At 36.3% G+C, this 24,694-nt stretch overlaps 1 protein-coding gene across 2 annotated transcripts in view; it reads left to right on the top strand.

The window, feature by feature from the left end:
• EDIL3 (EGF like repeats and discoidin domains 3) overlaps positions 1 to 24,694 on the top strand; it is a 480,622-nt gene that overhangs the window by 254,009 nt on the left and 201,919 nt on the right. For both annotated transcript variants that reach the window (XM_005209726.5, XM_002689374.7), the window contains one exon: positions 4,458 to 4,571. In XM_005209726.5, coding sequence (XP_005209783.1) covers positions 4,458 to 4,571 — 114 coding nt within the window. The remainder of the gene's footprint in view (positions 1 to 4,457; positions 4,572 to 24,694) is intronic.

The raw sequence follows: 24,694 nt of genomic DNA, 5'->3' as shown, positions 1-24,694 counted from the left end.
GCGACCCCATGGACTGCAGCAGGCCAGGCTTTCCTATCCTTCATTGTCTCCTGGGGTTTGCTCAAATTCATGTCCATTGAGTCTGTGATGCCATATCCATCTCATTTTCTGCCTCTGCCCCCTTCTCCTTTTGCCTTCAGTCTTTCCCAGCATCAGAGCCTTTTCCAATGAGTCAGCTCTTCCTTCAGGTGGCCGAAGTATTGGAGGTTCAACTTCAACATCAGTCCTCCCAATGAATATTTAGAGTTGATTTCCTTTAGGATTGACTGGTTTGATCTCCTTGCTGTCCAAGGGACTCTCAAGAGTCTTCTCCAACACCACAGTTCAGAAGCATCAATTCTTGATGCTCAGCCTTCTTTATGGTCCAACTCTCACATCCAGACCTGACAACTAGAAAAACCATAGCTTTGACTATATGGACCTTTGTCAGCAAAATGATGTCTCTGCTTTTAAATACACTGTCTAAGTTTGTCATAGCTTTCCTCCCAAGCAGCAAGCATCTTTTAATGTCATGCTTGCAGTCACAGTCCACGGTGATTTTGGAGCCCAAGATATGAGGACTTTTTTCTGGAAATGGTAATGGCATGATCTATGACAGAGAGAGATGTATGTGATTTATTACAAAGGAGTTTAACTTTCATTTCATTACATTATATTCTGTGAACATTTATATCCAGTCTTTAATTAAACATGATTTATCCAAATTGAGGTCTGTTTCCATTTAGATTGCTTTCAGTGTTAATCACTGTGCAAATAGCCTTCACTGCTGTAAGAACTCTTACATTATATTGATATATAAAAGCTCCTGTGTAATTTGCATCTGTTATCTGAGCTTACATGTTACTAGGTGTGTACATAGAAATGTTTTACTTATTTTGCTACTTTATTAAAGTATTAAACTCAATATAGTGTTTTTAATTTTATGAATTTAGGTTAAAGTAGTCATTTTTATCTAAAAAATGCATAAACAGTAAAAGGTCATTTTTTTTAAATCACAAACTGAATAATGGCTAGAAAGCATTTTCTCTTCCACAAATGCAATTTCAGTTCATTCCACCTCGAGTTAACCCCTGGGTAAAGGTATAACTGTATTTTTAGAAACAAATGTTGTTAATTTCAACTTAATTGTTGGTGACAGTAGACCCAGTCTGATGAACAAGTACATAGAAATTCAAAGGTTGATTAATTTCAATTAAATTCACATTCTCCTGTGTAAAGTACTGTTGCTGCTGCTGCTAAGTCGCTTCAGTCATGTCCAACTCTGTGGGACCCCATAGACAGCAGCCCACCAGGCTCCCCCGTCCCTGGGATTCTCCAGCCAAGAACACTGGAGTGGGTTGCCATTTCCTTCTCCAATGCATGAAAGTGAAAAGTCAAAGAGAAGTCGCTCAGTCGTGTTTGACTCTTCCCGACCCCATGGACTGCAGCCTACCAGGCTCTTCCGCCCATGGGATTTTCCAGGCAAGAGGACTGGAGTGGGTTGCCATTGCCTTCTCCAGTGTAAAGTACTACTTATTGTTTAAAAACATAGAAGAAATGAGGAAGCAAAGAAAAATGGTGCATACATATCCTAAAAGGATATATAATAACTCTTGATTGGTTGCATATCATCAGCTATGAAGACTTCCTTCTTCTTAACATTTCAAAGCCTCAAGAGCTGAGTTTGATTATACTTGTAATATAGGTCAATACTGAAATGAGAAATGCTCAGGTAAGGTAATTCTCTTACATGAGAATTAAAATGTATGTTGTATCCCTTAGCTTCAAATCCTGGGTGGGTCCCTATACAGCCTTCCTGAATTCATTTCTTTAAGTCCATTCCACATATGGCTTTTCTAGGTCTTTCTAGGAAACCAGGGTACAGAAGCTACCTTCCCAGCCAGTTCCACGTCTTCAGTGCCAAAGAGAAAGCCTGTCTCCCTTAGCTGACACTGGGCATTCATGATAATCTGGCCCCTACCTACATCCCATACTTGGTTTATAGCACCCTCCTTCCCACTCTCTGCTCCAGACAAACTGCTGTTTGTGTGCTTGAACACACCATCACACCATGAACACTCCTCTTCAAAGTCGTGACTCATTCTGGATCCCTGCTTGGCAATGTTAATACAATGCCGTCTTCATCCTGTTTTTATTAATCCTAACTGACTTCCCCTCAAGTCCAAGATCAAATTTTATTCCCCTTATGTGGTCTTTTTCAGATATTAATACTCAGTATCACCTCAGTGTGTGTGTATATATATATATATACACACACACACACATAGATATATATACATATATATAATAAGAATACTTTTTTTATGTCTAACTTTACAAAATAAGGCAATGTATTCTTTAAGACCTGATGATTTAACTTTTTATTGGCCACTGACATACCTCACCTGAAACAAATTGCCATAGATATGATGTAGGCAAAGACACATTAGGCATGTTCCAAAGTTATTGCCAGTTATTGCCAGTTATTGCCCCTACCTTGTACTGAGCAGGTAAGAAAATAAATAACACAGTGATTTCTGTGCCACTTTCAAAATTTAATGAAAATATGTTTCATGTTCATCCCATATAAATAAAGATTAGATGAATTTTTGAGGGAAAAAAGAGCTAAATATTTCATCAGGTGAGAATGAATAAATGACATATTCTTCCTTTAGTACTTTCCTTCCTTCCTTCTTCCTCTCATGGAAGTTTTAGTGTCAAAAATTTGAGTCTATTATATTTTATAGTACACAGCTGTTTCTTAGAATGATCAGATTCTGATTTAATCCTATTATTTGATGTTATATTTGCTTAAAATGGGATTCCCAGGTGGCTCAGCTGGTAAAAACTCCTCCTGCCACCCTGGGTTGGGAAGATCCCTTGGAGTAGGAAATGGCAACCCACTCCGGTATTCTTGTCTAGAGAATCCCATGGACACGGAAGCCTGGTGCCCTGCAGTCCTTGAACTAGCAAAGAGTCACACATGATTGAGCACTCCACTGTGGTTTAAATGATTTGGATTATTTCTGAACACAGTCATGAATTATCTCTACTCTCAAGATGTAACAGTTGACCAGAAACCAAAAAAGGACCAGAAATATTTTATAAAGTGGTCACCTGCCTAAAGAAATTTAGACCAAACTTTGCCATAATCTGAGAATGAGAGGGTGAACGAATCTGCTTCCAGGAGGAGATCCTGTTTATAAGAAAGACGTTAAAGGAAAAGGAAAACTAGAAGTTTTCTAATATTTTGTCCTTGTTTAATATTGAGAGGGTAATTTATGATCATATTGTTTTAAGCACCGTGAAAACCCAGAACTTTAGAACAGCTTTTGATATGTTCATCAGAAGGCATATTACACGTCTGAAATAATTTTCTTCAGATTGCACCACTATTTTGTGAGATATTTGATGAAGCAATACTTACTGGGTACTAGTGGTGTTCTAGATAATGTGTGGCATTTTGGGGGGTACAGAAAACAGTACTGGACAGGTCCTGCATTTGTAAAGTTCACGGATTGACTGTGAGAGGGAAAGGCCCACAGAAAGACGATTCCTAAGGAAGAGCATTTAGGTATGTAAGAAGCGGTTGTGGGAATAGGAGCAGAGCAGGTGTTCAATTGAAACAGATGATAGAAGGGAAAGCAGTCAGAGCCGTGTACATCCTCCAATTACTTTACTAGTTCCCACAGAGCCAAACTCGGGGCTGTGCTTAGAGGAAATGATGTGCAAATATCGGTGATTGATACTTCACTGAGTTCATCATTATTCCGTTTTTTTTTTTTCAAAATCCCATTTATTGTCCCTGTTATCCAAAATTAGCATGGAATTTAGTATAATTTGCTGAATGTTTTATATATCATATGATTTTTCATCGGGTATAATAATAGTATATCAAAGGTAAATCCCGTTAGTCATCCTAACTTTAGAAACCCTTGAATGAAATTAGGAAATGATCGTCATTTACATTTATTATATTTTGCATGTAACAAGCTTTAGCTATTAACTCTAATTTGCTTCTCATCGCATTCATCAAAGGCGAACTATTTAGAAACTAAAACATCTCTGTCAGTGAGAATTTTAATGAATTAAGATGAAATGATACAGTGTTAATTGGCAGTGGTTGCTGCTGGGGAGGTGTCTAGATCTTGTAAGTGATACCAATTCATTTCTCGATCAGGATTAATTTGTTTGATTTAATTTTAAGGACACACTGAATATTTCCCCAACTAGTCATGTTTATTTTCAGGATTAGAGAGTGTTTTAGTTCTGTTGGGTTTGGATTCTCAATTCCATTTGAACTTGACTTAGTTTGATTGTTAACAAATTGTCTATTGTAAGCACCATTTATATTATTGACAAGACATATGCACATGACATTATTTAGAGCTTCTCTTACTTGAAATGCCTAAAACCTTCTAAAAATCTATCTTTTTTCACCAGTAATTCTCTTTCTCTCTTCTTCCTATTTTCCTCAGATATAAATGAATGCGAAGCTGAGCCCTGCAAAAATGGTGGGATATGTACAGACCTTGTTGCTAACTATTCCTGTGAGTGCCCAGGAGAATTCATGGGAAGAAATTGTCAGTACAGTAAGTATTCACATATATATGAATATCTATATATGTATATATATCCTCTGTTTGCATCACTTTCACTTATTATGGAATTTGGGTCAAAATCAGTAATTGCTTCTGGGGTTTATAATATATTGAAATGTGCATTTCATATTTGTTGTTATCAAATATGATAACAATTGATATTTGTTATTATCAAATATGATAACAATCAAATGTTGTTAGTGTACATATATACTCCTGGATGGGTCTCGGAGCATGATAGGGATGCGAGTGGTAGGGATAGTGGATACCTTGTGACCTCAAAGGAGCTCAACAGTTCTGTAAAGACACAAGTGCATCACTTTTATGAGCCTCATTTTGGCTTTTGAGTATATATAGGACCTAATTTCCTCCCAGGCTGGTTATTCTGGTTCAAACAATAAATTCAGAGCATTCTAAACAGAGAACCTTGGTCACAAATAAAAGGTAGAGATTAATGAGGATTCATGTTAAGGTGGCCTATCTATTAGTAAGATAGGCCATTTTTTTGCCTTCTTGGAAGCCTAAGTCTGTAAGGTCTTGAAGTGATGGATCAAATTATAGGACAATAATTTGCCTGAAGTGTTTACCATGAAGCACAGAGCACCCCACCTTTCCAAAAACAAACAAACAAAAAGTAGGGAGAGGTAATAACGGGATTATAGTTGGTGGAAGGAGATCAGAATTGGGCACAAATACTTGCTAATGAGAACAGTAGTGGTGTAGTTTATTAATTGTTGGACATTTATAGAACTTCATAGTGCTATGGCTTTGATGTATATAATGATGTTAGAGCATTGTAACATTATGCAAGTTGAGAATGCAAATGCAGATGAGAATTCAGACATGGAAACTAAGACACGTGGGCTTTGTGGTTTTCCCAGGCTCTCAAAGTTAGTGCCAAAAGCAGAACTGGAAGGAATCTAGAATCAGGTCTTAAGATTCCAAATTCTGTATATTTTTATCTAAATCAAGATGTCTCTGTGGATAGAGCTGAACATGGTAAACTTGGAAGCACCTTCCACCTCTACTCTCTTATACACACACATCCACACACACACACACTCACTCACTCCATCCCTCTCTCCCTCTTTCTCTTCTCTTTCTCTTTAGCCAGAGTAACAATTTTATTTCTCACTTTCCCTCTCTTTATTCCCATTGACAACGGTAATTTATAAAATAAAACAAGGAAAGTTATTGAAGAATTAATTTGGGTTATGTATTTAAACAAAATGATCTGGGGATTCTCATCACCCTAGTCCTAAAATCTTCATGAAAATGATGAAGTTGTTAATATCAAAGAAATACTTGAGATTGAGCAAAATTTTTCTAAGCTTGAAAATAATTGGAGGGTGCTTCTCTGGAAGCTCAGTGGTAAAGAATCCACCTGACAATGCAGGAGACACTGGTTCAATCCCTGATTCGGGAAGATCCCACAGGCCGTGAAGCCAACTAAGCTCGTGTGCCACAGCTATTGATCCTGTGCTCACAATCTCTGGAGCCGCAACTACATATGTACTCATAGACCCTAGAGCCTGTGCTCCGCAACAAGAGAAGGAACCGCAATGAGAAGCCTGCTCCTTGCAGCTAGAGAGTAGCCCCCACGGCCACAAAATGAGAAAAGCCTGCACAGCAGTGAGGACTAAGCACAGTCATAAATAAATAAAACTAGTTAAAAAATAAAAATAATTGGAGAAGGACACGGAGAACAAGTTAATAAAGGGAGGTTCAAGCATGGATGAATGGAAGGAAAGGAGAGTCTGAGTAAGCAGATTATTCTGAATAAACCATAGCCATCCAGGCAACTAACCTAGCAACCTTCCTACAAAGAGTTTAACTAATCTCCCACTAAGTTAAATTCAGTTTCAAGTAGTCCTTGGCCCACCCAGGCCCAGCTCTTGCATGAACATGTGGTTCATGGGACCTGAATATACTGCCTAGTGAGCCTTTGCCACCTGTATTGATCAAGGAGCAACTAGACAGCCAGCTGGTTGGCCTGTTATTGTTGTTCAGTAACTAAGCCGTGTCGGACTTTTGTCCCATGAACTATATAGCACACCAGGCTTCCCTGTCCTTCCCTGTCTCCTGGAGTTTGCTCCAACTCAGTCCGTTGAGTCACTAATGACATGCAATCATCTCGTCCTCTGTCACCCTCTTCTCCTCTTGCCCTCAGTATTTCCCAGCATCAGGGTGTTTTTTAATGAGTCAGATCTTCCCATTAGGTGGCCAAAGTATTGGAGCTTCATCATCAGTCCTTTCAATGAATATTCAGGGTTGATTTCCTTTAGAATTGACTGGTTTGATCTCCTTACTCTTCAAGGGACTCTCAAGAGTCTTCTTCCACACTACAATTTGAAATAGCTCAGGTGGAATTCCGTCACCTCCACCCATTGAAAAAGGAAGGATGTGAGCTAGAAAGTGAAACCGATGACTAAAGCTTGTGCATCTCTCCATTAGCAATTACTGAAGTCACCACATGTGAAAGTACCCCTGAAAAGAAAGAAACCTGATAGATTAAGAAGGATGTATCAAAATAGGCTTCGAGCTTAATTGCCCCCAGCTTGCATCTAGCGTCTTCCAATTAGTTTTTGCTACTGTATTTAACAAAATTTTGTTTTTCTTTGACTTGGTTTTGTCTCTATATAATATCTATATGTAAATCCAGACTGCTTTCTGACATGAATGTGACAGTGAGGTGCCTCCCATTATCTATCATATTCTCTGACATTCTGCTGTTTCCTTCTTCATCTCTGTGCCTTGACAGGGATCAAAAAGGGTCACGTAAGGTACACTGTAAAATATGTTCCTCTTGGGGTATTTGTTTTTATAGCATTGATTTATAAGAATATGTAATAAGGATTCTGATTCTTCCCATTGTCTTTGATCCTGAGGATATATGGTTTTGCTTTTTTGTGTGGCTTTTTATAATGTTTAGAAAATCCAGAGTAAGAAAGTGCACCTTGCCACAGTGATGATTTAGTGCTACACACTGAAAACTTAGACCATCCCCTGACTACACGCAATATAGAAGTACCTGCAGGTTACAGCTAGTGCCAGCTCCCAGTTGATTGAGTTTAGGATCTTGGGAGTTGACATTACAGAGATTATAACCAATTTGCTCACGTCCACTCTGAAGTTAAGATTGATAAACTTTCTTCAGGCTTTGTATGCTGTCCTGTAGGAATACCACAAGGTCAGTTTATACCTGCAATAATGGGAGACAAGCCATTTGTTTCAGCAGATATTTCATGTGAGAGAGGGAAGAGAGAATGATGGAGATTAAGTGCTTGGCAAGGCAGGGAACTGGTGTAGGGGTGCGGGGGTGAGGGGGTGGGGGAGGGAAGGGTTAGAGGGCATCCATACCAAAATGCTGTTGTCCTTGTGTTCACATTTAAATTGTCTTCAGTCTCACTGGGGCTCCTGCACTTACATTTGCCTCACTTGTACCACTTCTGCCTTTTTAAAATTTTGATTTATATTGAAGTATAGTTGACAGATATCTACTTCCTTCTTAATTGTACTGATGGGTTTATTGAGATCTGGTATATTTTGCAATGGGGTTATGCATGGACGGAGGAGCCTGGTGGGCTACAGTCCATGGGGTCGCTGAGGGTCAGACACGACTGAGCGACTTCATTTTCACTTTTCACTTTCATGCATTAGAGAAGGACATGGCAACCCACTCCAGTGTTCTTGCCTGGAGAATCCCAGGGACGGGGGAGCTTGATGGGCTGCCGTCTATGGGGTCAAACAGAGTCGGACACGACTGAAGTGACTTAGCAGCAGCAGTATGCAAATGAACTTGAAATAAGAGTTTCTCATTTTAGGCCATTTCTGCATGCAGGCATCTTGATAGTTTATCTGAGATCACTTATTACTTCTCACTCATTTCAAATAGTCAGCAGTCATATGATACTATGATCTTACCAGCTGCTACTACTACTAGCAAGCCTTATATCAAAATATAAAAGTGGTAATTTTGGAGGTTGCATTTCTCACTGTGTAGAGAGACTGATCTTGATATCTATATGCTTATCATCAAAAGATTTTTTTTTTCAGTCCTTAGCTTTTTCTTTGCCTTTTCCTCATTTTTACCATACTTTCAATTTTAAGCAATTTATTATGACTGATTTTCAGTGTAATTAAATGAAATATTTTTAATATTAATGATATCCTACATTTTAAAAACCTAAGTATAAATTCATTTATTCATTCATTTTCATTTAAATAATTAAAGGCAAGGCATTTATGTTGAGATGAGAGTTTAATATTATTTTTTAAATTGTTATGTGAATTATTTTTCATAATGTATATCTTTAATTAATACAGCTATTAAGTACTTTTAGTTTGTAAGGAATAAATTTATATCTAGGTCTATTATAAGATAATGCTTAATTTTGTGGTAATAATTATTATGTGTATCAGTCACCTGTTAAACATTTTCTGTAACAATATAATTAGTTCATATGTTAACAAGTGTTTTAATACTTGGCAAAGAATGTACTTATAATTTTAACACTGATTATTTCCTAATATCTGTGGGTAAGTTAAGGCAATTATACATCTGATTTATATAATTTCAGTTTAGATTTCCAGTTATGATTCATAGAGCTTGTCATTGACTTTGAAAGATCTCAATTATTTTTTAGTTTTATCTTTTTTTTTTTTACCACAGGGCATTTGATTAACTTTGATTATTTTTATTTTAATTGGAGCTACTTTTGATTGATATGTGAAAATTTTTAAGATGTTCCCATAGCACCTAATGGGGCTTCCCTGGTAGCTCAGTGGTTGAAAAAAAAAAAACCCGCCTGTAATGCAGGAGCTGCAGGAGACCTGAGTTCGATCCCTGGGTTGGGAAGAGTCCCTGGAGGAGGAAATGGCAACCCACTCCAGAATTCTTGCTGGGAAAATCCCATGGACAGAAGAGCCTGATGGGCTACAGTCCATGGGATCTCAAAGAGTCAGACCTGACTAAAGCGACTGAGCACACACTTAATACCTATTACAGTATTACAGATATTCTTCCAATTTAAGTTCTAATTTATATTCCCTTGTTTCTTTTAAATAAATTCAAGTGTTCACATGGCCATTTTTATAAACATCTTCAAAGGACAAGGATGATGAACTGGAATGAGAAACCTGTTCTCAGGAGAATAGATATGCTTTGTCATGTAGGATTAACAGAACATGATGTTTAAAGTAAATTCAATGGAAATTGATAGCACTTTAGTTAACTATCTAAAAATAACTTTTATTATTTTCATCTGGGGGGCTTATGTGGCTGACAGTAACCGTATACAGTTCCCTTCTGGGTGTTTAAATGTGACATGATTAAACTTCAGGAATGGCACTCAAATTCATTTCCATTACTGATACTATTTCTGGAAATTAAAATAGTCACCAAGGGAGCCCTTATAATACAGCATCCCCAAACTATTATGCCAGAAAGTATTATGACTTGGAGGATTTCAGAGCATTTTATTAAAAATCAAAACTAAAATCTTCAACTGAGGAGAAAGTGATGTTTCTAAAAGTCAAAATTATTCAGTTTTTTTTTTTTTAATTTAGTGAAATAATCTAGATAATTCTATAGTACTTTAGGAATTCCATCTATAAACTAATAAGGGCAAAAGGTAATGATACATGTGAATAGAGTTTGAAAACTATAGATTAATATTTCTGTATCTTCACTTTTGAGCAGCTGTAACTCTTTAAGCCTTCATTATAAATGAACTAGTATTTACAAATACACAAACATATGCTAGATAGATGTATATATGTGTTTTTTCTTTTGAAATCAATGTATGCTGCCAAGTACACTTGAATTATAAGTGAAGGCTTATGCTGTTAAAATTGATAAAACATTTGATAAGTGAATAATGTCATCTCCATTATTATATGCTCAACAATTAATTATTGCTTTTGAAAGACAAACTTGTAAATAAAAACTGTCAACTTATCTTAAAATTTTGTCACCAATTGTTATATGATAATGTTGATTTTAATTTTACTATGAGCCAAGCACTCTTCTAAGTACTTTAAATAACAACTTATTTGGTCCTCTTAACACTCTCTGTTGTAGATTCTGTTTATCATTGGCTCCATTTTATAGAAAAAACTGAGCTCCTGAGAGATGAAATAATTTGTGTAGGTTCACATGGCTAGTAAAGTTCAGATCCTGGTCTTATTGCATCTGCATAGCCTGTCCTCCCAAGCATGATCGATCCTGCCCTTTGGCGGGTGAAAGGAACACTGTTTACTACACAGTACATTTTAAGAACACTTTCACTCGAGTGGCCTTGACAAGTGGCTGCAGAGTAAGAGGAAAGAACATAGGCTTTGAATTCAAATAGAATTGAGGTTTAAACTCTGCCTTTTTCTCTTTGTAGAATTGAGGTTTAGATTCTGGCTTGTTACTTTATAACTCTATGTCTGAATAGCATATAGATTCTTCATCTATAAATAGAATGAATAGCACTTTTTGGTTTAAATTGATGACTAGATTAAAATTAGGAGCATATATAAACTATTTAGTAAACTACATAGGTCAATACATGTTGTAGATAAGCAAATAATTGCGTAAATAAATAGACACAATGATTTTGAATTACTTAAAAAAAGTTAATGCTAGTTTAGTCCCCTTTTTCTTGCTATAATTTTTTTTTTAATTTTAAAGTACTACCTATCTTTAGCAATTGACTGTGTGTATTGAGAACAAAATGTATAGAAGTCAGATTTTTAATGCATTGCATACCATGTTTTACAAGTACATTAATTTAGGAAATCCAGTGACATTAGCAGTGAAGAGTGAAAGTGAAGTCGCTCAGTCGTGTCCGACTCTTAGCAACCCCATGGACTGCAGCCTCCCAGGCTCCTCCGTCCATGGGATTTTCCAGGCAAGAGTACTGGAGTGGGGTGCCATTGCCTTCACTTTCACTCTTCACTTTCATGCATTGGAGAAGGAAATGGCAACCCACTCCAGTGTTCTTGCCTGGAGAATCCCAGGGACAGGGGAGCCTGGTGGGCTGTGGTCTATGGGGTCGCACAGAGTCAGACACAACTGAAGTGACTTAGCAGTAGCAGCAATGACATTAGCAGAATTTTTAATAAACAAATATTATTAATTCAACCAAAACCATTATAGGGGATAAGAGTTGCTTTAGTTTTTGAAAAGTATGACATCATAACATACTCTGAACCACAAATACCAAATTTCTTTCTTTATGTTTTTTTGTTTGCAATTATTGTTAAGATGCCACTGTTATTCGATCAGGTATTTTAGTGAATGGTGAACAGAAACAGTGGAGCAAATAATTCCAGTATTTTCTTATCTAATATAGATGGTCAGAGATTATAGTTTTATCCTATATAACAGTAAATTCCTAGTCTGCTATATCCAGATATTACATAGATCCAAAGGCAAAATATAAGAGATTCTGATTAAAATAAGAGTTTTAAAAATAATAAGTGTTTATAAAGAAATGAAAATGAGAATTAAGACACATAAATTTAATAAGAAAATTGTGTAAGTCGAGTATTATAGTGAAAGTATTCAACTAGGTGTTCAGTAAATAAACTAGCCACAGATATTTATTGATTTTTTTTCTTAACTATGTACAGAATTTTCAGAAAATGTATGAATTAATTCATTCACCAACCTAGATCCAGCAGTAGCCACCCACTACAGCTGGAGCAACAATAGCGGTTAAATTCAGTTCCTGTTCTTGTGGAGTATGCAGATTAATGGGAAAGAAAAGCAAGAATTACATAATAGCTGATTACAAAACATCCTGAGCACTGTGAATGAAGAGGGAGCCACGATGGAGCACCTGTTCTGTTTGGGGAAGTTTAAGGAAATAACATTTGAACTGAGGCCAGAGGAGCATAATAGTAGGTACCAAACAGAGGGCGGGCTGTCGAAATGAGGATTTCACAAGAAGGACAATATGCTCAAGGATAAACAGGCTCTTTGTTTAATATGAAGACAAATATTAAGTGGATGAGTTATGATTGCTGTGTAATAATCATCTGATGAGGTTTTTAGGATGATCATTTGCCTTTGAAGCTTTGACAATACGGGGTTAAGACCAGCTGATGGAAAAAATATTTAAGGATTATAATAATCATCTCACAAACTATTTTGTGTGCCCACAAGGGATTTTTAAAACAACAAAATAGACTTTAGCTTTTGTATGTATAGCAAGAAATCAATGAAAAGCAAAGAATAATAGTCATTAATGCTAAATCTAGTTTTATTCCAGATTAAAAAAGTCTGCTCTGTTTTAGAATTTTGAAATGGTACTTTAGCAGTGCTTTTTGCCTTTGAAATCATTGCCTAATATCAACGTAAGGTTACTTTCCTTGAATACATAGAATAGGAATTAATTCAGAACTCCAATAGGACAGGAAAAGGGCAGCTTACCTTAGGCTCTCACCTTCTGTGAACATTAAAAAAAAGGAAAAAGTAACTATGGGTTGGTGAAAGTTTTATATTTAAGATTAATTGTATATTGTTAAATCCAAGATACACAATATTTAAAATCTACCCATAAATACATAGCGATATAAATGGAAGTAACCATAACTATAAATACTTGAACATGGATAATTATTTAACTTAGTTTCTCACATTCTTTACAAAGACCTGACAATAAGTACAAAAAATCCAGAATACTGTACAAGTATATCAATAGCCCTCAAGGGAAGAAATGACTCCGACATTACTGCAGGATGAAGTCTTTGCAACAATAAACACAAAAAATTGACTTAATGACAAAACCAAATTGGATTTTATGTGTCTGACACAGAAGTTCCATTTTCAATCAGATGCCTCTGGGTATATTTTTCCAAATGTTGCCCAACAATTTTGTACAGAGATGTCACACTTTGAAAGTTCACCTGCTGTACCTTAAAGTGATAATCGAATAAAAGAAAGATGTAAAAATATCTGCAGAATGCTCAAATAGATCCCCTAGGACTTACTAAATACATCTAACAAATTGAATCAGATTCTCATTACCTGACAGTTTTGTATTTCATTACAAATAATTGCTGAAACATTCAAGAAGACTTTATTGTTTTTCAAATTATGTAACATTCCCATTATGCACTTAATAGCATATGTTCAGGGATCAAAATTAATTTTGCATTTATTCTCCAACCTGAAACTCATTCTAATATATCCCTATCTCTAAAAAGGCAGATAAAGTATGCAGAGATCAAGAGAGTTTGGGCAACGGGATAATGTGATGTCATCTTTGTAGCATTTAAAACTGTAATATATGATTGAGAAATACCACATTTTTCTCAGACCGTAAATATCAATCTTTTCAATTATCACCCCATCCTTACCCTTGAAAAAAAAAAAAGAACTCAAATAAAATATGGCACTATAGACAAAAATCTCCTATAGGAAAACTACTAGAAAAGAAGTCATTCTATGACTTGCAAGTTGAAACATGGTTAAGATGTAATTTGTGGGCTAGTCATTATTCTTTACATGTGTACCATGGCATTTTGGGGTGCTTAGGTGAAATTTGGGGTCTGATTATCAGAGTGAGGCTGAAATGGTTATTTCATCATGGGAAAATTACAGGCATAAATCACTGTTTGTTTGTTTTTTTTTAATCAAATTCACTGAATAGCAGAGACACTTTTCTCAGGAGAAAGAAAAGAACATAGATGATATCTAATCTTTTATCAAATGTGCAAAGCTTTCCAGGATTTCCTGAAATCCAAAGGGTTTCAAATAGTACCAATAAAATTTTACTGGCAACCATGGAGCTGAGTTGGGCGGGACAGCAACCCCTGGCATGCCACTGGCTGCAGTTGTCAGCTACATCTGCACCCTTGGAAGTGATACCTTCCAGCAGCATGTAGCACAAAGAGCCTCGTATATGTTTTGAGTTTCATCTTCAAAGCATTTTTCTTCACCTGAAGGAGAGGATTCCAACAAATTTCTTTCCTGCATAGTCATATTGAATGGTAGGTGCAACTGGCACATCATGGTAAGCTAGGACTGGCAGTTATAAAAATGTGAATGGTAACTCAAGGAATCACTTGTAACACAGACTCAGATTCAAGAATCAGATGAGAATAGAGAAGTGGTAAGGTTTAATATTAGTGCCAAAGGAGAAATTAAAAAAAATAAAGAGTACAAGATTGCTAACATAGATTTAACATAAAGCAATTCTATCTGCAAAGGGACAAAAAGAGAGTCATCAGAGAAGTAGAAAATAAAGATGTAGAGAGGGCAAAGAAAATACTGTTTCCAGAATAGGAGCTGGTCAGGGAGATGGATACCTAAGAAAAGACACTTTTGAAAAAAATTTAGATCCTGTAATCATTAATAGTCCTGAAATAAGTGTGGTGGGTGGTAGAGAGAATGCCAAATTTCACCTCTTCCATATGGAACAGGTGTTGAGGAAGAAATAATAGCCACAGACTGCTCCTCCCAGGGTATGGAATGCTCAACTTTGAGCATATCTTAAACCCCAAAGAGCCATTAAGGTGGCCAAGGACCTAAAAATAAGTTTCATGATAGTTACTTTAATAGCTTTATCTGGTCAATAATACACATTCTTTTTAGAGCTCTAAAGGGAATGGACACATAAAGTATCCAACTTAAAAATAAATTGAACTGGAGGAATATGGTTCTATAAAAAGAAGTAAAGCCAGAGCAAAGTCAGTAAATTCAATACTAAAATTCAAGGAAAACAGGAGCAGGGACAGAAAATAAACTATTCTGACAAGAAAAGTGAATAGAATATAGTTATATAAGGGAGCCTATAAATACTCAGCACTATTATCTAACTACAAAACACCAAAGAGTTGAAACCGTGCCTCCTAGCTCCAAGAAATCCAAGGATATTTGTGGTAGTTTGTTCAAAATAAAATTCAATTTATATTTTTTGGTACACTCAGGAAGACACACAATTTTTTTGAACATCCATAACCTGGCTATTTCATATATAAATGTTGCTTCATATCCACTCAGCAGTAACTTGATAATGCCTTTTCCTTTCCCATTAGAATTATTCCTCAATTCTACCATTGTTAATAGCTTTCAGTATAACAAAACATGAGCACTTTCCTACAGGGATTTATATAAAGGATGCTCTTAGCCCCATCCCCTTTAAGTGCTTAATGTGAAGTTTTTGACCAAGGCTACAGGATCCTCAGGGATAGCTAGAATTCAGGGTGTCTATGTTTTTTGATGAGGAAACAAAAATTGTATGTTTCTTTTTTCCTAATAGCTCTCTGAAACTTAGAATTTCCATCCATTACAGATGTAGATAACAATGAATCATTGCATTAGCAGCACCAATGACTTTGTCACTAACAGAAACCACAGTTATTTTCATACCACATTATCTTGTTGTATATCACTGAAAATACCATTTACAGTTTTCACTAATAAGAGACTCTAGTGGTCCTGCCACCACCTCTGTTATTTAACATGTTAATAGATGAGCGTGCATGTTATTATATCACACAGTTTTAAAATATTTTGATAATTACTTTGTGCTTCTGTTTATTTCATTTCGTGAACTGAAAAGCATTTATTCTGAGAAGGGCCTCTAGGCGTCACAAGACTGATGAAAGTATCCATAGTGCAGAGAAGATTCAGAATCCTGAGTTACTGGCTTTTTGGTTTCAAAAGATATTTTATCCTCCGGGATAATATTCATGAAGCTTTAGGAAATGAAATCTACTAATGATCCATTTTCATTGAATGTCCATTTCTAGCCATGCTTCTGAGTTTGGTTCTCTAACTCCATGTATAAAACATATAAGTAAAATAGTAGAAGATGATACTGTTAAGCCACATTTTTGTCATTGTGTTTACAGGCGTTTTAACAGCAGAGTTATTATTGAATGCATTGCTGCTTCACACCAACAATGCAGGTTCAGAAAGTTTGTTAACCCTATAGAGAAGTGATATATTTGAAGTTATATATGGATATTAATCCATATTTAAAAGACAAAAAAAGAGATACACTAAAGAACATCCCTCCTGCCCAGGGACTACAGTCTGAAGTTGAAAGCATTCAATCTACTTTTTAACCAGGGCCTTTCCAATTTTCTTAAGACCAATTATAATCTGTGTAAAATTTTAAAATCATTTAGTTATTAGTTATTTTATAGTCAATTTAGAATTTGACATATATATATATATATAGTTGCTTTAGAAGAATACAGCTTGTGTATAAGTTAACAAAAAATTGCCAGTTGTCTAGAATCATAGCATCAAATACAGAGTAAAATGTGAATTGCTCATTATGTGAGAAAAAAAGAATGCCAGTCTACTAAGTAATATTTTTAACTGGTGATCACATCAGTTTCAAAGCATCAGCGTATTGTCACTAAGTACATAATTAAGTCTATTTTGGAATTTACTTCTTAATTCATGGTTTATGTGTACCTAGAGTTATTTTAAGCAGTCTACACTTCTAAGACTCATATGATTCCATCATTTATTTGGCCTTCTTTCTTTAAGGAGGATAAGTTTGCACAGATCTGTAAGTGCTGAACTGGAATAAAAAGGTGGAGATGACTAGACATCTAACAACCTAGATCTTTTGCAACAGGACTGTGATGATGGCATTATGTTAGATGCTAAGACAACTATCAAAATATAGAACACATAGTTATTGACATTAAGACTTTTGAAATATTACTCTGATGTAATTTTTTCTGGCTTTTTTGATTATAGGAAAAGTATAGTCATTCAATTCATCTTTTTAAGAAGGCTGTTTTCAAGATTATATGTGAACCAAAACCATAAAGAAGGCTTGTGGACTACTTGGACCTTTGTCTTACTTTCTCATTCTATTTTTGTTCCTGTTTCCACGTCACATGAATTCTCATAGAACTTTTGCTTTTTCCTGTTTTTACCCTGCTTCCTTTCATACTCATGATGAATTTCCATTTATTGAATATTCTTCAATTATAGCAATATTTTAGTCGAGGTAGCTTCTTTAATGAATAATAAATAGTGCTGTGGATTGCACATGAAAAGGTTACTTACAACACAAAAAAAGCAATAAGCTTACAATTGTATCTGAGAAGGAAAAACAATTCATTTAGTGTCTTTTAACTCTTCTTTCTAGCATAGCAAAATAGCAGCTTTTTTATACACATTTAACCTTTTGAGCAGTCAGGTGGATTTTGTCATAGGGGCTTAAATGACTTCATTCATTATGCAGAATACTACAAATTCCCCACAGAACTACTAACTATATTCTATGGTTTGATCTAGTCATGAAAAGTAAAACAATTTTTGTTTAATATTCTAAGGATAGTGGCACATTGTTGCTTGAAAATATTACAGAGTATTGTATAAAATCCTATTGAATAAAATGGATAAGACAATTTAATAGAAAAATATGTCATTTTCCCAGTCTGGTAATAAGCCCTCAGATTTTGGTTTCTAATATGACCTAGAAGAGAGAATATTTGTAGTTCTGGTTTAACTGTATCAGTTATAGGTTTGCCTAATTGCCTAATACCAGTGAAGTGAAGTTGCTCAGTCGTGTCCAACTCTTTGCAACTCCATGGACTATAACCTATCAGGTTCCTCTGTCCATGGGATTTTCCAGGCAAGAGTGCTGGAGTGGTTGCTGTTCCTTTTTCCAGGGGATCTTCCTGACCAGGGATTGAACCCAGGTCTCCTGCATTGACAGCAGATGCTTTACCATCTGAGCCACCAGGGAAGCCACTACTAATACCAGTAATATGAGCATAAGGAATTGTCCAAAAAAAATTAAAACATGCACCTCTAACAGAAAACATAAACATGCATCGTGGATATTTCCTCATTTCCACAATTCTAAAATGTATGCCTTTATATTTGAAACATATTAACATCTCTCATTTTGGGAGGCATCTTAAAATCATTGATATGTTAATAGTATATAATAATGGGATCTTTGACTCGCTGAAGTCTACTAAATTAATAACAAAACAGAAATTTTGGTAACATAACCATTCCAAAAAAATGTACCACAAGCAAGCATTTATATCTAAGCTAAGCAAGTAATGATTCAAAATCAATAGAATAAAAATATGTATTAACACTAAAGCAAATGATGCATAAATTCATGCTGTTCATTTGTATTTCCCATTGTATGACTACTTTGCCATTATTTACATCAGGCCACATCTGCCTGATGTAAATAATGTAACTGATGTAACTGCCAGAAGCCAGTTCTTACCCACACATTACCCTTTGCATATATGGAAATGTGTTTTGAGTAATTCAAGACCAAAAAAGATCATTGTACAACATTCCTCTCTCTCTATCACACATGCACTCCTACTTTAGTTAGAAAACAGTTTACTTATCTTTTTCTAGGCACAATTATCTATCAAAGAGATTCTAGTGACTATCTCTGGCACTTAGCAACATCTCTGATACTCTAACTTGAAAAACTGTTTAAATTTCACTTGTTTTAATTACCTTTTAATATTAAAAAAAAACACATTTTTTCCTGATTATAGAGTTACATATATGACTAAAAAGGAACATTTGGAAAATACAAAGTTAATGTTTTATTCATAATTTTTTCCCTCTGAAATACTGTGTTTAAGTCTACAAGTTATAGTATATTATCAAAGGCTACCCTTATAACTTTTATTTATTGTTGCATCATTATTTCTACAGTGTGTCTCACATGTGTCTAGTTGGTCAAATCCCATGTCAGGTCTAAAGTTTTTCAAGAATAGACATTGCTTTTACAATGTATTTTCTTCCCTAATCTCTATAATAGCTAAAATCCCTGTGTAGATACATTAGACATTTGACAAACCCAGGCAATTGAGTGGCTAAGATTTCTTGAGAGAATGAGAGTAAAATAGAGATGCCTTCATCTATACTGATTAACATAAGAAGGGGAAGCAGACTATCACTTATTGAAACCTAATGAACAGATCACTGGAAACATGTAATCCAAATTTAAACTGAATTTTAAAAAAGAAAAAATATTGGAAAATGTCATGGCTGTGGTCTTACACATATTAACAGCATATAAGTAAAAAGGAATGACCACTTCACATTCTACTCATAGCCCCTCTACTCCCAAGAATATAATAGTACATACAGTTTTTTGAAATTCCAGGAGCTGGCTAGCCAGGTAAATTGTCTACCAGATCAGATCAGTTGCTCAGTCATTCCAACTCTTTGTGACCCCATGAATCACAGCATGCCATTCCTCCCTGTCCATCACCAACTCCCGGAGTTCACTCAGACTCACATCCATCGAGTCAGTGATGCCATCCAGCCATCTCATCCTCTGTCGTCCCCTTTTCCTCTTGCCCCCAATACCTCCTAGCATCAGAGTCTTTTCCAATGAGTCAACTCTTCCCATGAGGTGGCCAAAGTACTGGAGTTTCAGCTTCAGCATCATTCCTTCCAAAGAAATCCCAGGGCTGATCTCCTTCAGAACGGACTGGTTGGATCTCCTTGCAGTCCAAGGGACTCTCAAGAGTCTTCTCCAACACCACAGCTCAAAAGCATCAATTCTTCAGCACTCAGCCTTCTTCACAGTCCAACTCTCACATCCATACATGACCACAGGAAAAACCATAACCTTGACTAGACGGACCTTTGTTGGCAAAGTAATGTCTCTGCTTTTGAATATGCTATCTAGGTTGGTCATAACTTTCCTTCCAAGGAGTAAGCGTCTTTTAATTTCATGGCTGCAGTCACCATCTGCAGTGATTTTGGAGCCCAGAAAAATAAAGTCTGACACTGTTTCCACTGTTTCCCCATCTATTTCCCATGAAGTGATAGGACCGGATGCCATGATCTTCATTTTCTGAATGTTGAGCTTTAAGCCAACTTTTTCACTCTCCACTTTCACTTTCATCAAGAGGCTTTTGAGTTCCTCTTCACTTTCTGCCATAAGGGTGGTGTCATCTGCATATCTGAGGTTATTGATATTTCTCCCGGCAATCTTGATTCCAGCTTGTGTTTCTTCCAGTCCAGTGTTTCTCATGATGTACTCTGCATATAAGTTAAATAAACAGGGTGACAATATACAGCCTTGACGAACTCCTTTTCCTATTTGGAACCAGTCTGTTGTTCCATGTCCAGTTCTAACTGTTGCTTCCTGACCTGCATACAGGTTTCTCAAAAGGCAGATCAGGTGGTTGGTATTCCCATCTCTTTCAGAATTTTCCACAGTTTATTGTGATCCACACAGTCAAAGGCTTTGGCATAGTCAATAAAGCAGAAATAGATGCTTTTCTGGAACTCTCTTGCTTTTTCCATGATCCAGCAGATGTTGGCAATTTGATCTCTGGTTCCTCTGCCTTTTCTAAAACCAGCTTGAACATCAGGAAGTTCATGCTTCACATATTGCTGAAGCCTGGCTTGGAGAATTTTGAGCATTACTTTACTAGCGTGTGAGATGAGTGCAATTGTGTGGTAGTTTGAGCATTCTTTGGCCTTGCCTTTCTTTGGGATTGGAATGAAAACTGACCTTTTCCAGTCCTGTGGCCACTGCTGAGTTTTCCAAATTTGCTGGCATATTGAGTGCAGCACTTTCACAGCATCATCTTTCAGGATTTGGAATAGCTCAACTGGAATTCCGTCACCTCCACTAGCTTTGTTAATAGTGATGCTTTCTAAGGCCCACTTGACTTCACATTCCAGGATGTCTGGCTCTAGGTCAGTGATCACATCATCGTGATTATCTGGGTCGTGAAGATTTTTTTTTTTTTTGCTGGCATTTTTTTTAAATTTTATTTTATTTTTAAACTTTACAATATTGTATTAGTTTTACCACAGGTATACATGTGTTCCCCATCCTGAACCCTCCTCCCTCCTCCCTCCCCATACCATCCCTCTGGGTCGTCCCAGTGCACCAGCCCCAAGCATCCAGTATCATGCATCGAACCTGGACTGGCGACTTGTTTCATACATGATATTATACATGTTTCAATGCCATTATCCCAAATCTTCCCACCCTCTCCCTCTCCCACAGAGTCCATAAGACTGTTCTATACATCAGTGTCTCTTTGCTGTTTCGTACACAGGGTGAAGATCTTTTTTGTACAGTTCTTCTGTGTATTCTTGCCATCCCTTCTTAATATCTTCTGCTTCTGTTAGGTCCATACCATTTCTGTCCTTTATCGAGCCCATCTTTGCATGAAATATTCCCTTGGTATCTCTGATTTTCTTGAAGAGATCTCTAGTCTTTCCCACTCTGTTGTTTTCCTCTATTTCTTTGCATTGATTGCTGAAGAAGGCTTTCTTATCTCTTCTTGCTATTCTTTGGAACTCTGCATTCAGATGTTTATATATGTTTCCTTTTCTCCTTTGCTTTTCGCTTCTCTTCTTTCCACAACTATTTGTAAGGCCTCCCCAGACAGCCATTTTGCTTTTTTGCATTTCTTTCCCTGCTTTTATTACTGGGTGAAATGAATTTTATTTTTAGTATTCCACCTTAGCCAGAGAGTATTGATATAAATTAAATACTGTAAAAATTGTGTTTCAGTTAATAATTCACATTATTAAATAGCTATGCTTGGGCTTCCCTGGTGGCTCAGTCGGTAAAGAATCTGCCCACAATGTAGGAGACCTGGGTTGGATCCCCAGGTTGGGAAGATCCCCTGGAGGAGGAAATGGCAACCCACTCTGGTATCCCTGCCTGGAGAATCTCCTTGGTCAGAGGAACCTGACGGGCTGCTGTCCATGGGGTCACAACTATTCAGACACAACTGAGAGACTAAGCATAGCCCACAGCATGCTTGTGAGAAATAAGAAGAGTTGAAACCGAATTTTAAAGTAATTATAAGGTATGTGGAGTAAATATAATCAATTGATTTATTTTCTTCATACTTTTTAATCTGCTATCACAGACTGAATCTTGGATATACAATAGAGTATGAAAGGAAGGGGAAATACACTGGGGAAATACAAGTTCATGGGTACCTGAATGTATAATCGGTGTCTGTTTATTTTTCTAACAATTATTGTGCACCTAAAATAGAAAGCTTTAAAAACAAAGCTTAACAGCTACTATAAAAGCAATCCTGGGGTTAGAACATAAAGTTCTTGATAAAGTAATGATATAAATTTTGGAGATTATATACATAAACTATATTTAAACTATGTGTAAATTATATGGGCTTCTCTGTAGCTCAGATGGTAAAGAATCTGCCTGCAATGCTGGAAACCCAGGTTTGATCCCTGGGTTGGGAAGATCCCCTGTAGAAGGGAATGGCAACCCACTCCAGTATTCTTGCCTGGAGAATTCCATGGACAGAGGAGTCTGGTTGACCAGTCTGTGGGGTCGCAAAGAATAAGACACAACTGAGCCACTAATACTGCTACTACTATAAATTATATATATAGACTAATGTGATACTTATGCATTTGCGAATTTCTTGTTTGAAGATATTAACATTGAAAATAGTTGCCTCCATAATTTAGGCAGAAGTATTTTGTTAAACAGAGAAGAATGCCCTTATTGTAACTGACTTTCTCATAAGTGAATGTATAAAAGCAGTTCATGTATTATAGAAAGAAGATAAAAAGCAAGAGAGAGAAGAAAAATAAAGTTGTAGAAATCCTTGAGGTAGGACATTCACCATAGTCCTTTTCTATGGATATCTAGGTATCAAATGATGGCAACTTTAAATTAGCATCACTTGAAACTTAAGACTAGAGTATGAAATGTCATGCCTCTGCTTTGCTCATTGAACATTTAAAATCTTTTTTAAATGTTAGATGAGTAACTATCAGTGTTGACCCTTCAGCCTATACGCCATGACAGAAACAGTGATGAAGAACATAGAGTGAGCTATTTTACTCTTTGTCTTTATAAATATGATGGAACTGCTTGTCCCTTCTCATCTCTTCTCCACACTCTTAACACAGTGCAGCAAACAGAAATGTCCCCAAAACATTGTATCATGCCGTGGTGTTTGTCATAACCCTTTGGTAACCAAAACACCTAAGGCCAAATCTTTCCTCTGTGGATTTAGGAGTTATTCAACCTCTCTGAGCCTCATTTGCCTCATTGAAAATTGAGAATGAAATTAGCCTCCATGGGGTTATTTTGAGGCTGAAATACTTGACATGTTCTCTTTGCAATAAATATATTCAGGCTTCATTTTTATTCTTCAAGAATGTCTGTGAGAGAAAAAAATCCATACATTTGGAGCAAAGAAGTTTCTTCTGAAACGGACTCTTCATTTTACTTCGCTTATTTAACACCTCGAATGGTAAAGAATCTGCCTGCAAGGCAGAAGACCAGGGGTCAATCCCTGGGTTGGGAGTTCCTCTGGAGAAGGGAATGGCAATCCACTCCAGTTCTTGCCTGGAGAATTTCGTGGACAGAGAGCCCTGGTGGCCACAGTCCATGGGGAAGCAAGGGTCAGACATGACTGAGCGACTAACACACACACACACACAAGAAACCAGCACTCGTGCGTGGTTTTCTTGTGTCTGAAAATCAGATCAAAACAGAGTTGGCTAGGTACTAAGGGGGCATTTCACGATTTTTCTTCTAATACATCCACTTTATGTCTTTGGAAATCCTAAACAGTGAATATTAACTTCTCACATTGATTGGAAAAATAAGTCATGATGAAACAAAAACGGTTATGCTGAAGATTTAGAAATCAGGTACTATTCAATTTGGGGGGAAATGGTTTGTTGCTTTACTGTCAGTTATGGACTTGAGGAAATGAGATTTCTTTGATTACTGCAGCAAAATTGCTGCCAGCTAAAACGTTATCTCCATCCAACCTAAAGATAAGATTACTCGGATATTAAATTGGGAAAAAAAAAAACTTTATTATAAAGGCACTTTTCAGAGTTATAATCTACTTTATCAAAGTATTAATATGAGATTTTTCCAGAGGAGAAATCCCTGTTTTGTACCACAGTGAAAAAAAGTGCCTGCCAGTCACAGACCTATTTTAAAAAGAGATTATTTAATTAGTTATTTTTATATCCAGTGAGTCTGGCAATATACTGTGGGGAACCATTTCGTTTTCATTCATTATAAGAAGCTATAGTGTATATTTCCCCTAGGCAGAGATTTATATGACAATTTGAATGCTTTGGTGACAGAATTATCTGATGATGAATATGATATTAA

Source organism: Bos taurus, chromosome 7 (genome assembly GCF_002263795.3).
Source record: "Bos taurus isolate L1 Dominette 01449 registration number 42190680 breed Hereford chromosome 7, ARS-UCD2.0, whole genome shotgun sequence".
In the NCBI taxonomy this organism is placed as follows: Eukaryota; Metazoa; Chordata; class Mammalia; order Artiodactyla; family Bovidae; genus Bos; species Bos taurus.
Note: the sequence above shows the minus strand (reverse complement) of the source record. Positions and strands in the feature narration are given on the sequence as shown.